The sequence below is a fragment of the Lotus japonicus genome, chromosome 1 (assembly GCF_012489685.1).
Source record: "Lotus japonicus ecotype B-129 chromosome 1, LjGifu_v1.2".
Taxonomy (NCBI): domain Eukaryota; kingdom Viridiplantae; phylum Streptophyta; class Magnoliopsida; order Fabales; family Fabaceae; genus Lotus; species Lotus japonicus.
Genome location: NC_080041.1, coordinates 114,787,207 through 114,801,611, shown reverse-complemented (window position 1 = coordinate 114,801,611; position 14,405 = coordinate 114,787,207). Strand labels below are relative to the sequence as shown.

At 33.8% G+C, this 14,405-nt stretch overlaps 1 protein-coding gene across 1 annotated transcript; it reads left to right on the top strand.

The window, feature by feature from the left end:
• Positions 1–9,930: 9,930 nt before the first annotated feature.
• Positions 9,931–11,704, top strand: LOC130732482 (5-OH-xanthotoxin synthase-like). Its single transcript, XM_057584520.1, has 2 exons — positions 9,931–10,824; positions 11,090–11,704. Exons 1-2 carry the CDS (start codon positions 9,931–9,933, stop codon positions 11,693–11,695), a joined length of 1,500 nt encoding a protein of 499 aa, XP_057440503.1. The 3' UTR covers positions 11,696–11,704.
• The last annotated feature ends 2,701 nt before the right edge of the window (positions 11,705–14,405 follow it).

Genomic DNA, 14,405 nt, shown 5'->3' with positions numbered 1-14,405 from the left:
ATAAATAAACTAAAATGCAATTAAGATCTTCCTACCTTAAAAGGAATTCAAACACAGGGAATTAAAAGGAAAAAAAAATTACAGGTACCTGATTTAATAAGATTAATTTGAACACCTTCAATCCAATAATAGAAAACCCGTAAGATTCTGAAAATAATTAAAAAAATAAAATAAAAATAGAATGAGAATCACCATTGTCGCGTGATGCCATGTTCATGTCCACTGCAATGACGACGGAAACGTGCGCAACGCACAAGACCTCAACCGTGAGAGCATCGAGAGTGAGAAGCTGTGAGATTAGGGTTCAGATCAGAGAGGGAAAATGGGAGTGAGAGCGAGTCTCGTTTTTAATTTCTGACTAAATTTGGGTGGGATTTAGCGACGGAAGATTACTGGGGAAATTATTCCGTCACTATATTCTAGATATCTACGCTTTTAAAATAAAAACGCTGTAAAAGAAATTGCACTTTAAACCAGTGTTATTAAACTCGGACTGGTCCAGTTCAAAAGCTGCATATCGGATCGGTCATGCATTCAAATCGGAACGACCCGGTCCGTGACTCGGCCGGTTTTAGGTTGAACCGGCGAGTCACTTTTTTTTATTCTTTTTTGGTCAACGGAATTAAACCAAGTAACATGCTTTGGGCCTGGGCTGCTTAGCACCTATTTTGTGCTTATAAATTTTTTTTACTGATATGTTGATAATGAACCTTACATAAAAAAATGTTGCAAGTGGGGAGTAATGTTAACCATACACCATCATGTTATTTAATGTTTATAAACCTCTTTTATTATTTATATATTAACTTTATATATATTGGACTATTTCATAATTTTTTAATAAACACCGAGTCAAGCAATCAAACCATTGATCCAGTGTCCTGACCAAGTCGATCATTGGACCGAGTTTAATAACACTGTTTAAAACCACTTGTTTATAAAAGCGATTTAAAACACGTCCGTGTCATTTTTTAATGCGTTTTAATATATGCGCTTTAAACAATGTTTTCTTGCATAGTGTTCCAAGCTTGTTGTCTTCATCCAGATTGTTGCTCACATTACACACCTTTTTCATCCCTTACTTAATAATGTCAAAAGAAAAGATAAAAATATTTCATGATAATGAATCAGCTTCGCTAACTTGAAGTACAATTTGTACATCACATGGACATCAGCAGCTAGTCGATCTGCTGCTAGATAGTGAGATTCAAACAAGACAAAAGAATATGAGGACAAAATGAATATGAGTAAACCAATTGAGAATCTATGATACTTTAACTCCACTCCACTAATACGTTTTCCTTCCATAGAATTCAAGCATGTAATGCTTCGAGAAAAGAGAGAAATTGCACAATAGACCACATAATTGGCTAGCTAAGGCACATCCTTTCGTAATTTGCAACAAGGGGCAGGACTATAATATAAGTGTTCTACGATCACAAGTCACAACCCTCCGTCTTCATAAGTGCTATTGCAACATTCAGGTTAGTAAAAAGTTGTTGTATTTAATATTGTTAAATCATAACTAACTTTTATGTATTTAATATTGTTAAATCATAACTAACTTATAATTAATTCATAAATTACCGAGGAATGTCTTATTATTGTTTTAATTTATCTATTTTCAATGATTTTAAGAAGCTAATTAATGGTGTTGGTTGGAAGTTCCAATGGGAAGAAGAAACGATTTGACATAAAATAAAACACTTTTTTTTAGATAAGCCAATACAAAAAGAAAGAAGGAAAAGCAAAGTAAATTACATCCCAGAAAAACAAAATAAAAAACCTCTTAGAGGCAAGACTTTACAAACAAATACCTCATTAAAACCTTACTAAAAAAATCTCCTTGGGAAAAACCTAGTGAAGGAAAAAGAGATGCCTCCTAAAACAAAACACTTGCTAACCAAAATCTTCCAAGCCCCTCTATTGATTTAAGTTGACTTATTGTCTCATTTATTGTTCAAGTCCTTAGCATTACCGATCTAGTTGCACTTTCAAATATGAAACTAAAATTCAAAAGATAAACTTCTATGAAAACGGCTGACATAATTGTTTGATATAATTGTTTTAATTTTTCAGGTGCTCATTTAATTGGCAGAGGATAGTGTTGATTTTGTTTTTACCCGACTATACAATTTCAACAACACTGGGAATCCTGATCCAATTCTAAACATTGTGTATTTACAAACACTAAAAGGAGTATATATGCCCCCATAGTGGAAGGTCATAGATGGAAGTTTGTTGTTGGGGTTTTGGGCTCCCTTCCTATGTGGAGAAAGACTCAAATATGTAAGCCGATTTTGTCGCACCTAACAAATGGAGAGGGGTTAGTATTGAGGTAAGAGAGTTAGCTCATTTTGTGAAGAGAGAGAAGCTGAAAAGTGAGAGAGAAAGAATAGAAACCATTTGCGCACATACTCAGAGCACTCTCCGTGGATCTGCCGTAGCGCCTTCAGTCCGAAATTTGGGCAGCAAGTTCGTGACTCCTGGGTCTTCAATATGGACGGTTCAATCGATGAGAAGTTGTCTATAGAGGGAGAAATCTGGCTCGGACAGTAGCAGTGTTTTGCTGGTTTTTCTGTTTTACTTTGTTCTCAATTTCATGCTTGTTGCCTTGTGGTTTTGGCTGATTGTTGAGCACGATTTGTGCTACTATTTGAGACTCTCTTGTAACCTTATTTGATCATAGTGGAGCTTGATTACTGACTTGTTCCTGTGGTTGTTTTACTTCTCACATTGAGAAGGTTTTTTCCACATTAAAAAATCTTGGTGTCTCTTTGATTGTGATTTTTAGTTGCTGCATTATTTGTTGTTATTGCTCCTCACAGACTTAATAAGTTGGAGAAATTATTATCCGCTGCATATTGCTCTATTAGAATTGTTATGGTTATTTGGCTTGAATTTCCCATCATTTGCATCAGTTAACCAAACATCAGTTAACTGGCAATAGACAAATACACCTCGTAGTTTTCTTTTTATTAAAAAGTTGGAGCTTGTAAGAGCATCTTCAATGGGAGTGTCTCACACTAAAGAGACTCTCCCACTAGTGTCTCACACTATTGGAGAGAAACTGTTCTTCCACCTTGTCTAATTTGGGTGTGGTAGTGTAGGCACTTCTCTCTCATGTGTCTCTCATAAATATGTTCATATAAAATATTATTATATTTGCTTATCATTTAATCACCCAAAGTATGTAGTTGATTGTGGAGTCTAAAAGAGAAATTTTTAAGAGTTTTTGGGTTGGAGTAAAAAATTAGTAAGTGGTTTAGATGATGTGCCACTATGGAAAATTGTAAAGAATAAAGTGTAGGCACACTAGTGAATGTGATGGATAAAGATGCTCTAATCCAAAGTCTATGTTTAGACATTTAATGATGGGAGGAATGGATCAGAAAGGATGACATGGAATAAAGTTTTTATAATATTATTTGATAATATATGATAAAATTAGGGAAAGTCAAAATATTGGTGACAGCCAACCCTAGAGTCAAGAGCCAAGAGGTCAGCTCTGGATTGTGAACTGCAAAAAGAGCATAAATTGAACTACAATGTCAATGACAAACCACTCACAATGACCAAATTTCAAACATTATATTTGTACACTGATATGGGAGGCTAATTTTTAGACGATTAAAGCGAGATCTGCCTATCCCAGATCTGACTGTCATTGGCATTACTTGGTTTATTATAAATGGGGAAGGAATAATCAATTGTTTGGAGGTAACCCAATTTTTTTGGGTTAATGAACTCTGAAAAAAAAAATGGGTTAATGATCCATTGGACACTTGGTTTAACAACTCTTTCTCTATAAGTCGGCAAATCGCTGAAGAAGAATTGGGTTAATGATCCATTGGAGTTGGACACTCATCTTGATCATTTGAAAAATAAAGCAAAATGTGGGTTGCACACCACAAAAGTTAATTTTTTAATGGAACTAGAGGTAAAATTGTTAGGGTATTGGGGCACTCATTGACTGTGTGGAGATAATGTAAATATTTTATATTATATTACATAGTATAGTACGAAGTAAAAGTGAAAAATATGTGAGGTCAGTTGCCACTGTGCCAGTAACGTGTGTCTGCCCTTGCTTGTGACTGATATATATGTTTTACTACTGAGTAACTTGGCCAATTGTTAATCTCATTTAATGTCAGTATTTTAATTCTTGTGTATGAAGTTATGTTGCTACTTTTTGAATTTTTTTTTCTAGGAGTATAACAAGCTCTGATGAAGTTTTCGGTGTTGACAAAAGAACACGTATTAGTCCCCTCGTCATTATCATTCTTATTGTAGTAGTATTTGTAGATTGTAGTGATATGCATTAGTATTAGTATATGCAGGGTCGGTCCCGATATTTTGGAGGCCCTGTGCAAATAATAAAAATGGACCTCCAATAATTTTTTTTTAAAGAACATTATCTATTTAAATTATAAATAGCATCAACAACTTAAAAAATATGTGACTAACATAAATAAAATGTCATATTCTAGTCAATATAATTCAAAAAAAAAAATTAACTAAAAAAAAGCCTCTCTTCTAGCATTTTTTGAAGCAAAATTTTCAATCAAGTTTCATATTGTATATTCTCCAACATATTATTCTCAATTGCTTTCAATGCTAACCCATTAAGCATTTTCAGAGTTAATTGGTTCACCAATTAATATCCACTTATCTAGTAAATTAGGTAGAAGAATCCAAGGAAACCTTCAGGGCCGGCCTTGGGCCTGTGCAAGCAGGCCCACAGCTCAGGGCCTCCAAAAAGAAGGGCCCCAAAAAAAATTTTGTGAGATATATTTCCAAACATATAAATTATTAATGTTCAAAAATATTATAATATAGTGAGCTAGTTCAATGGAAAAGCACTATGCTCTGGAACCTGAGTGGTAAAGTCAAGGGTCTCTGGGATTCGAACCCGCGCAAGCTGCATGGCCAGGAGATGCGTTGCCAAGCGAACCAACGCATTGCTAGTTATTAATTCCAGACATTAATTCTATATAGCGGTGTTTTAAGAGCTTAATTAGCATTGGAATGTGGAAGGTTTCCTTGGGTTCTTCTACCTAATTTACTAGATAAGTGGATATTAATTGGTGAACCAATTAACTCTGAAAATGCTTAATGGGTTAGCATTGAAAGCAATTGAGAATAATATGTTGGAGAATATACAATATGAAACTTGATTGAAAATTTTGCTTCAAAAAATGCTAGGAGAGAGGCTTTTTTTTAGTTAATTTTTTTTTTGAATTATATTGACTAGAATATGACATTTTATTTATGTTAGTCACATATTTTTTAAGTTGTTGATGCTATTTATAATTTAAATAGATAATGTTCTTTAAAAAAAAATTATTGGGAGTCCATTTTTATTATTTGCACAGGGCCTCCAAAATGTCGGGACCGGCCCTGGAAACCTTCCACATTCCAATGCTAATTAAGCTCTTAAAACACCGCTATATAGAATTAATGTCTGGAATTAATAACTAGCAATGCGTTGGTTCGCTTGGCAACGCATCTCCTGGCCATGCAGCTCGCGCGGGTTCGAATCCCAGAGACCCTTGACTTTTTGCATAAATTTTGAATTTAAATTCGAATTAATGGCTAAAAAATTACCACCAGGAGGATTTGAACCTGTACCACTCAGGTTCCAGAGCATAGTGCTTTTCCATTGAACTAGCTCACTACATTAGAATATTTTTGAACATTAATAATTTATATGTTTGGAAATATATCTCACAAAATATTTTTTGGGGCCCTTCTTTTTGGAGGCCCTGGGCTGTGGGCCTGCTTGCACAGGCCCAAGGCCGGCCCTGAGTATATGTATTTACTTTATCATAAAAAGAATAAGAATGAACGCACATTCTTCTTCTTCAACAAATACTTCAGCAATCAGCAGATTTAAGTCCATCTACTGAAGTAAATGCATCTGCTTCACCTTCTTAAACACATGTTGAAGTAAGTTCTGCTGAAGCAAGTGCATCAGCTTCACCTGAAGCGTATGTTTCATCATCTCATGGGATTGAGTTGCCTCACAACTCAAATAACCCACTCCCATTTGGTCAGACACGTTGTTCTATATATTTGGACAATTTTAAATATGATTAAGAAATTTCTTGTTTTTCTTATAGACATACATATCATAGAAAGTGTATGTTTAGAGCCATTTCATGTGATCATTAACTTTGTGCATATTGTATAATAACCTTTTTTGTTTTTTAGCTTTGTATTTAATTAATTATAAGAAATGTATTGTACTAAAATGAAACTCGTGGATCCTTTGTTAGTATATAATTATAACTATTGTGGCCCGTGCACCCATGCAAATTTTTATAATAGCGTGAATCTTTTAAAAAAAATGTTATTTTTGTTAAGAAAACATAAATTAGAATTTTTTTTTGCGATGAATGTGTTCGATTTTATATTTTACCTATCTATTTAACTAGGATATCAACCCGTGCAATGCCACTAACACTTTTTAAAATTTTTGACTAATTTTAATAAACCACATGTAGGGACCAGGATGGCAAGTACTGCCACACCTGTGCTTACACTAAAAGAGCTTGTGCTTTGTGTGGCAAGTTCTTGACACTAAATTTTACAAACAAAGCAATGTGTAGTGGATACTGGACCTCTAGTGCATGTTGCATCTTCTTTTAGGTGCATAAGTGCATGGTCTTTCTATCTAATTGTGTAGTTGGTCCTATTGCTAACATTGTAACTCAAGTTGTAAAAAACCAACACATGCAGTAAGGGAGTTTCTATTATTCCTGTCTTTCAGAAGAAAATATATATAAATATTTATACATTGATATATTGTACAAAAACATTATATTGATTTATACAAAAATAAAAAATAAAAAACGGAGAATGCATAGTTAGTCAGCTCATGCTCCAAGTCATTAGAGCAAACATTGTTTAATTCATGATAGTATCTCGCGCACTGCACGTGTGTTGCGCAGGTATTTTTTTTATCGTTTTCATTAACAGTAAATATAAATTTTAACATATCATCACCTATAACACCATATTAACTATAAATAAACTTATTATTCAAATTAAAAGCAATTTCAATTTCACCATTGATGTATTGTGGGATAAAGTAAACTATAAAAACATGTTGGTTCAAACAGCTATTGGTTAAAACATTTCTAACACATTAAGATGCAGAACACCTAACCACTAGGACAACAAGAGAGTGATGTTCATCTTTTCACTTTGGTTATATATAATATTTCAAAAGATTTTTCCAAAAATTTTGGGAGAGCGAATGCTCCACCTCTAACTAGTGACTATACCTCATGGGATTAAGTTGTTTAAGTTTTCTTACAACTAAAATGACTAATATACCTCATGTGGGGCCAATTGTCACTGTGCCAGTAACGTGCGTCTACCCCTGCTTGTGAATGATATATATGTTTCACTATTGAGTAACTTGGCCAATTGTTAATCTCATTTTATGTCAGTATTTTAATTCTTGTGTATGATGTTATGTTACTTATTTTTGAATTTTTTCTAGGAATATGACAAGGTCTGGTGAAGTTTTCGGTGTTGAATAAAGAACACCTATTAGTCCCCTCTTTCTTATTGAAGTAGTATTTGTAGACTGTAGTGATATGCATTAGTATTAGTATATGTATTTACTTTATCATAAGAAGAAAAAGAATGAACACACATTCTTCTTCTTCAACACATGCTTCAGCAGACTCAAGTCCATCTACTGAAGTAAATGCATCTGCTTCACCTTCTTCAACACATGTTGAAGTAAGTTCTGCTGAAGCAAGTGCATCAGCTTCACCTGAAGTGTGTGTTCCATCATCTCATGGGATTGAGTTGCCTGAGTTGTCTCACAACTCAAATAACCCACTCTCATTTGATCAGAAACGTTGTTCTATATGTTTGGACAATTTTGAATATGATCAAGAAATTTCTAATTTTTCTTGTAGACATCCATATCATAGAAAGTGTATGCTTAGAGCCATTTCGCGTGGTCATCAAGTCTGTGCTCTGTGCATATTGTAGTTGTAGAATAACCTTTTTTTATATTTTAGCTTTGTATTTAATTAATTATAAGAAATGTATTGTACTAAAATGAAACTCGTGGATCCTTTGTTAGTATATAATTATAAGTATTGTGGCCCGTGCATCCATGCAATTTTTTATAATGGCGTGAATCTTTTGAAAAACAATGTTATTTTTCTTAAGAAAACATAAATTTGAATTTTTTTCGATGAATTTGTTCGATTTTATTTTTTAGCTATCTATTTAAATACGATATCAACCCGTGTAATGCCACTAACAATTTTATTATTTGAAAATTTTGGACTAATTTTATAAACCACATGTAGGGATAAATACAAATATTTATACATTGATTTATTGTACAAAAACATTATATTGATTTATACAAACAAAATAAAAAATGGAGCATGCATAGCTAGTCAGCTCATGCTCCAAGTCATTAGAGCAAACACTGAGTATTGTTAATTCCTGATAGTATCTCGCGCACTGCACGTCCGTTGCGAGGGTACCTTTTTATCGTTATCATTAACACTAAATATTAATTTAACATATCATCACTTATAACACCATATTAACTATAAATAAAACTTATTATTCAAATGAAAGTGAGCGAGTAAAAACTCTTTCAATTTCACCATTGATGTATTGTGGGATAAAGTAAACTATAAAACATGTTGGTTCAAACAGCTACTGGTTAAAACATTTCTAACACTTTAAGATGTAGGACACCTAACCACTAGGCAACAAGAGAGTGATGCTCATCTTTTCACTTTTGTTATATATAATGTTTGAAAATATTTCTCCAAAATTTTTGGGGAGCGAATGCTCCTCCCCGTCCCTTCAAAGCTCAACCTCTGACTAGTCACTATACCTCATGGGATTAAGTTGTATGAGTTTTCTTACAACTAAAATGACTAATATAGAAGATTATTAATAATTATTCATTGAATCTCATAAGGTGGCTGCTCTCATCAGACTCCTTTTTCTATTTAATAAATATTTTAACTTTCCCAAAAAAATATTATTTATGACCAATTATTATTTTTATTTTTCAAGGCCAAGTCAACCAATTAATATTCTCATTAGATTATTTTAAATTCTTCCTCATGTAGTGATAGATAATTAAAATTTAAATTATATTAATATATAATTTTAAATATGAGACTTTGAAAATTTTAACAATTAGTAATTAATAAAATTAATATTACAATATATAATTAATAACTAATTAATATTTATTAATGTCAAAGTCAAGTCAATTGTACTATTTATTTTTATTTAATTTTTATGGAGCTGTGATTAATATTTAAAATTTAAATAATAATAATTTTTATCTTTAAATATGTGATATTGAAAACTTTTACAATTATAGTTAATAATATAAAATCCTATTAATAACCGATTAATACTTATATTAATGTAGGTCTAGTCAATTTTACATATAAATATTGATGATTGATGTTGATATTCATATTTATATAATAAACTTAAATACTCAATACTTTTATATATATAAATAGTAATTTTTATTTTATTATTTTTAAAATTTTAAATTAATATATGCATTTGTGTATGATAAAGTGATAAATTTACATTTTTAAAAATGAATTGTGAAATCAATTTTACTTATAGATAATCTAATATTATTGTAGATTCATTATATATTTAAATCGCAATTTAATATTACAATAAAATTAAACTATTGTAATTACATTTTTTATTTAGTGTGATTTGAAATTAATATATCCTAAACAATTATTATATTATAAATTATATTATATTATATTATATTATATTATCTTATCTTATCTTATCTGAAGAAAATACGTCAGGCTAAGTACAAATACCAAGCACATGTGAGCATTTTTACACAAACATCACATTCCCTTGTTGCCACTGTCTAAAAAGCTCTTCACAATGGTGTCATTTCTCCACTTAGTTCTAGCTCTTCCTCTATTGAGTTTCATTATCCTCTTATTGAAATCTAGAACCAATAAGAAACCAGCAACCGTTCCACCAGGTCCAAAAGGCCTTCCTATCATTGGTAATCTTCATCAACTTGACAACTCAAGTCTCCATTTCCAATTGTTGAACCTCTCAAAAATCTATGGTCCCATTTTTTCCCTTCGTATTGGGTTGAGGCCTGCCATTGTTATATCCACACCCGGAATAGCAAAAAAGATCCTAAATGACCATGACCTTGATGTTTCCAGGAGACCTCCCAATCTTGGCAACCAAAAAATCTCTTACAATGGAATAGAGATAATATTTTCTCCCTACAATGATACTTGGCGAGAGATTAGGAAACTTGTTGTTGTCCATATCTTAAGCTTCAAAAAAGTCTCTATATTTTCCCATGTAAGAAAAGATGAGGTCAAAAAAATGATCAAAAAGATATCAGGGCATGTTTGTTCTTCCAAAATCACAAATCTGAGTGAGATAGTATTGTCTACCTCTATCTCTATAATCTGGAGGATTGGTTTTGGGAGAAAGTGTGATGAGGAAGGAGCTGAAAAAAGCAGGATCCATGGGCTTCTTAATGAGACGGAGGACATCTTCACATCCTTCTTCATTTCAGATCACATTCCTTTCATGGGATGGATCGATAGACTCACAGGGTTACGTGCTCGAGTTGAAAATGCTTTCAAGAGAATGGATATGTTTTCCCAAGAAGTCCTTAACGAGCACCTTGATCCTAATAGACCAAAGGAAACTGAAGAGGGGGATATAGTTGATGTGTTACTACGACTTCAGAAGCAGGGTCACCTCTCAATAGATCTCACCCATGATCATATCAAAGGTGTCATAATGGTAAGCGCTCATGTTTGTCTATATTTACAAATTTACATGTAGCATATCAGCAATTTAACTTCTACATTATACCATCATCGATCCTGAGCTATATAATATCGTCGACATCATAGTTTTTTAAAAGCAATCTAACTCTGCATTTGAGGCATACCATAGTCCTATGAAATAGAGCAAACAAAAGGCTTATAATGAAAGTGAAGTTTACTTTAAACTGAAAAACAAACACCCTTGATTAATTCTTAATTACTTGTTTTTATAATCTTAGGATCTAATTGTAGGAGGAACTGACACAAGTGCATCCACATCAGTTTGGGTGATGACTGCATTAATGAAGTACCCAAGAACAATGAAAAAAGCTCAAGAAGAAGTAAGAAATCTATATGGAAACAAAGAGTTCATCGATGAAGAGGATATTCAAAAGCTTAAATATTTGAAGGCGGTGATAAAAGAGACATTTAGATTATATCCAACAGCACCACTACTACCAAGGGAAACCAATAAGAGTTTCATTGTAGATGGGTATGAAATACAACCCAAGACCTTGGTGTATGTGAATACTTGGGCTATCCATAGAGACCCTGAGGCTTGGAAAGACCCAGATGAGTTCTATCCTGAAAGATTTTTAAACAATGATATAGATTTTAAGGGAAGAGATTTTGAGCTAATTCCATTCGGCGCTGGACGTAGAATTTGCCCTGGCCTTCCAATGGGAATTGCCACAGTGGAACTCATAATTGCAAATCTACTAAACTCATTTGATTGGGAATTGCCTATTGGGATGGCACCAGAAGACATAGATGTTGAAGGGCTACCTGGACTTGTCGTACAAAAGAAAAATCATCTTTGTCTTGTTGCAAAGAACCGAAAATGAAAGTTTGGAGTGCTATAATTATGAATATTTATTTTTGCCTTGTATCCTGATTATAAATTTTATAAGTCATGTGTTTATTACTTTTGTTTTTTTCGGTTATTGGTTCATCATTTGTAGTTGGAGCTTAGCGTAATAAAGGGGTGGGGGTAGGGTTGGCAACGGGCTCCGTGAGTGCGGGTTTGACTATTCCCACACCCGAACCCAAACTTAACATTCAAATCCAAACTCAAACTCATACCCAATATGGGTGTAAAAGTTAAACCCAAATCCAAACCCCTGGGTTTCGGGTTACCCAAAACCCGATGTGAGCACTAAACCCGCAAAAAACTCAAAAAACCGACCCAAAAATAACATGAATATAAGCTGATTAAACCTCATCAGCTTTCCAATACAAAGGAAAAAATATAGTTCATGAACATAAGCTGATAAACAACATAGTTCATGAATTTTTTACGTTAAAGAATACCTTACTTAGTAACTTTAATAATATATATAAGGGATGGTAATTACATGTATAAGGCTTTCGGATTTGGGTTTGGGTTTGGGTGCGAGTTTAATCAATCCCACACCCGAACCCAAACAGGTTTTAAAATTCGGGTGAAACCCAAACCCTAAGAAATTGGGTTTCACCCGAAATTTTGGGTTGGGGTTGGGTCGGGCCCAGCGGGTGTGAATTTTTCTGCCATCTCTAGGTGGGGGTCTCACACTGTGCAAGTTTTCTCTTTTAGGCTGGTCTTTTCGAGATTTTTTGACTTAATTTTCCTCACTTAGGAGAGGTTGTTCCCAAGTTTTCTTCTTTTCTTAACAAATTTCCTATAGTTTGCATCTAATCCATTTGAATTTTAGAATTTTGAGGAGGAATAACTAAATTATGTGCTAATGACAATAAATGTTAGTACCACTCTAAAAACACTCATTTTAAAAGTTTTTTCTCACAACACGTACTCACACTCTCTCACACACATGAGATGCAAATAAGTAACACAAGAAAGAGGGGTCTGAATTGTGTACTTGAAATTTACGTTTTAAAAATTTTGTTTTATGAAAAGAATATTAGTTCTTTTAAGAAAACGTTTAAGTATGACTTTTCGTAAATTATTCGGTGCAGCGGAAGTTAAACAGTAAGTAAGACAGAACGATCAGCACACAGGGATTTATACTGGTTCACCCTAAACGATTGGGCTACGTCCAGTACTTGGCCACCACGAAGATTTTCACTAGCAAGTTTCAAGGACTTCTCCAATACAAGTATTCTCAGGGACTTCTCCCATAACAAGTATTTTCAGGGACTTCTCCCACAACAAGTATTCTCAGGGACTTCTCCCACCATGTATTCTAAGGACATCTCCTTCAACGTATTATCAGGACGCCTCCTTACAAGTATTATCAGGACTTCTCCTAAAACAATCTTTTGCAAGATGTTTTTCTTCTACATGACCTCTTCTTACAAGAGTGAGGTAGATAGTTCGGCTCAAATGAACTACAAAGTGTTTTGGACAGATTTGACTCTTAGGAAACTTTGTGTTCTAGATCTAGAGAGGCTTGAGAGAGTATTTGACTCTTTTGGATCTGTGCTCTCTTTCTAAGATATGACTCTTAAGCTCAATACTTTGAGTGCTATGTACTTGGAGAAGATTCAAAGTTTGGTTCTCTAGTACATGGTTGAGAAGAATAAGTGTTTGACTATTAGCTTTTCTTCAAAGGATGAAGATCACTTGAAATGAAGGATGGCTGGAATGCTAAGTGATTTCTCCATTCTTTTCTTCTCTTCATCTACATTGTGCTGCACTCTCTCTATTTTACAAGTCTTCAAGTCTTCCTTTTATATCTTCAAGGCTTCTAGTGGATAGTGATGTGTTGGCACATTGAGAGCCTTTCAATTTTCTAACCGTTGCTCCAACAGCTCTTTTCTTGAGCATTAAATATCTTGTACCTGCTCCCCCTGACTTTTTGCTCAAAGTGGTACTTTCTCTCTCTTCCTTTTTGTACTTTTATGACAACATTGTAATTCGTGCATTGGAGAGTGTGTAGAGATAGAAATCACGTGAGCTTCTTTGCTTCTTCTCTAAGCTGATTTGACAAGTCCCTTTTTTTATCAGAAGATATTTTCAATTTGAATTTTCCCGGTTCGTTGTCCTGAAAGGTAGGATGATGACAGTACCCATCGGACGGTAGTCATCAGACGAATGAAACTTTGCATAGTGTAGTCTGAACAGTCTAGCTCTTCCTTCGGATAGTTTGTGATGATGCCATGAAATATCTTTCACGCTTTAACTTGAACTGTTTGGCGAGACTTGTCTTTGGCTTCATTTCTACTAGCTTGATCAGTTGACGATGATGATCTCATGGAAGTGCTTCCATGCTTATGACTTGAACTATCTAGCTCAAGCTTTATCACTCTTTCTTCTTCTTCTTCCTCATTTCACAGTGGCTTCAGATGATGCACTGAAATTTCTTCCATGCTTTAGCTTGTACTGTTTTGCTTGATCCTTGATCTCTTCTCCACCAAGTAGTCTAAGATATTTCCAAATATGAAGATGACACTTAATCTGTAGACTTCGCAGCTTGCTCCGTTGGATAAACTTTCTTTGATCCTTTAGAAGGTCCTATTGCTTTAGACTGTCTTCTTTCCTTAGACGGTCTTCTTTCCTCAGACGGTCTTGTGACTAGACAATTGACTTTGGCCAACTCTTCAGGGTTTGAACTGTCT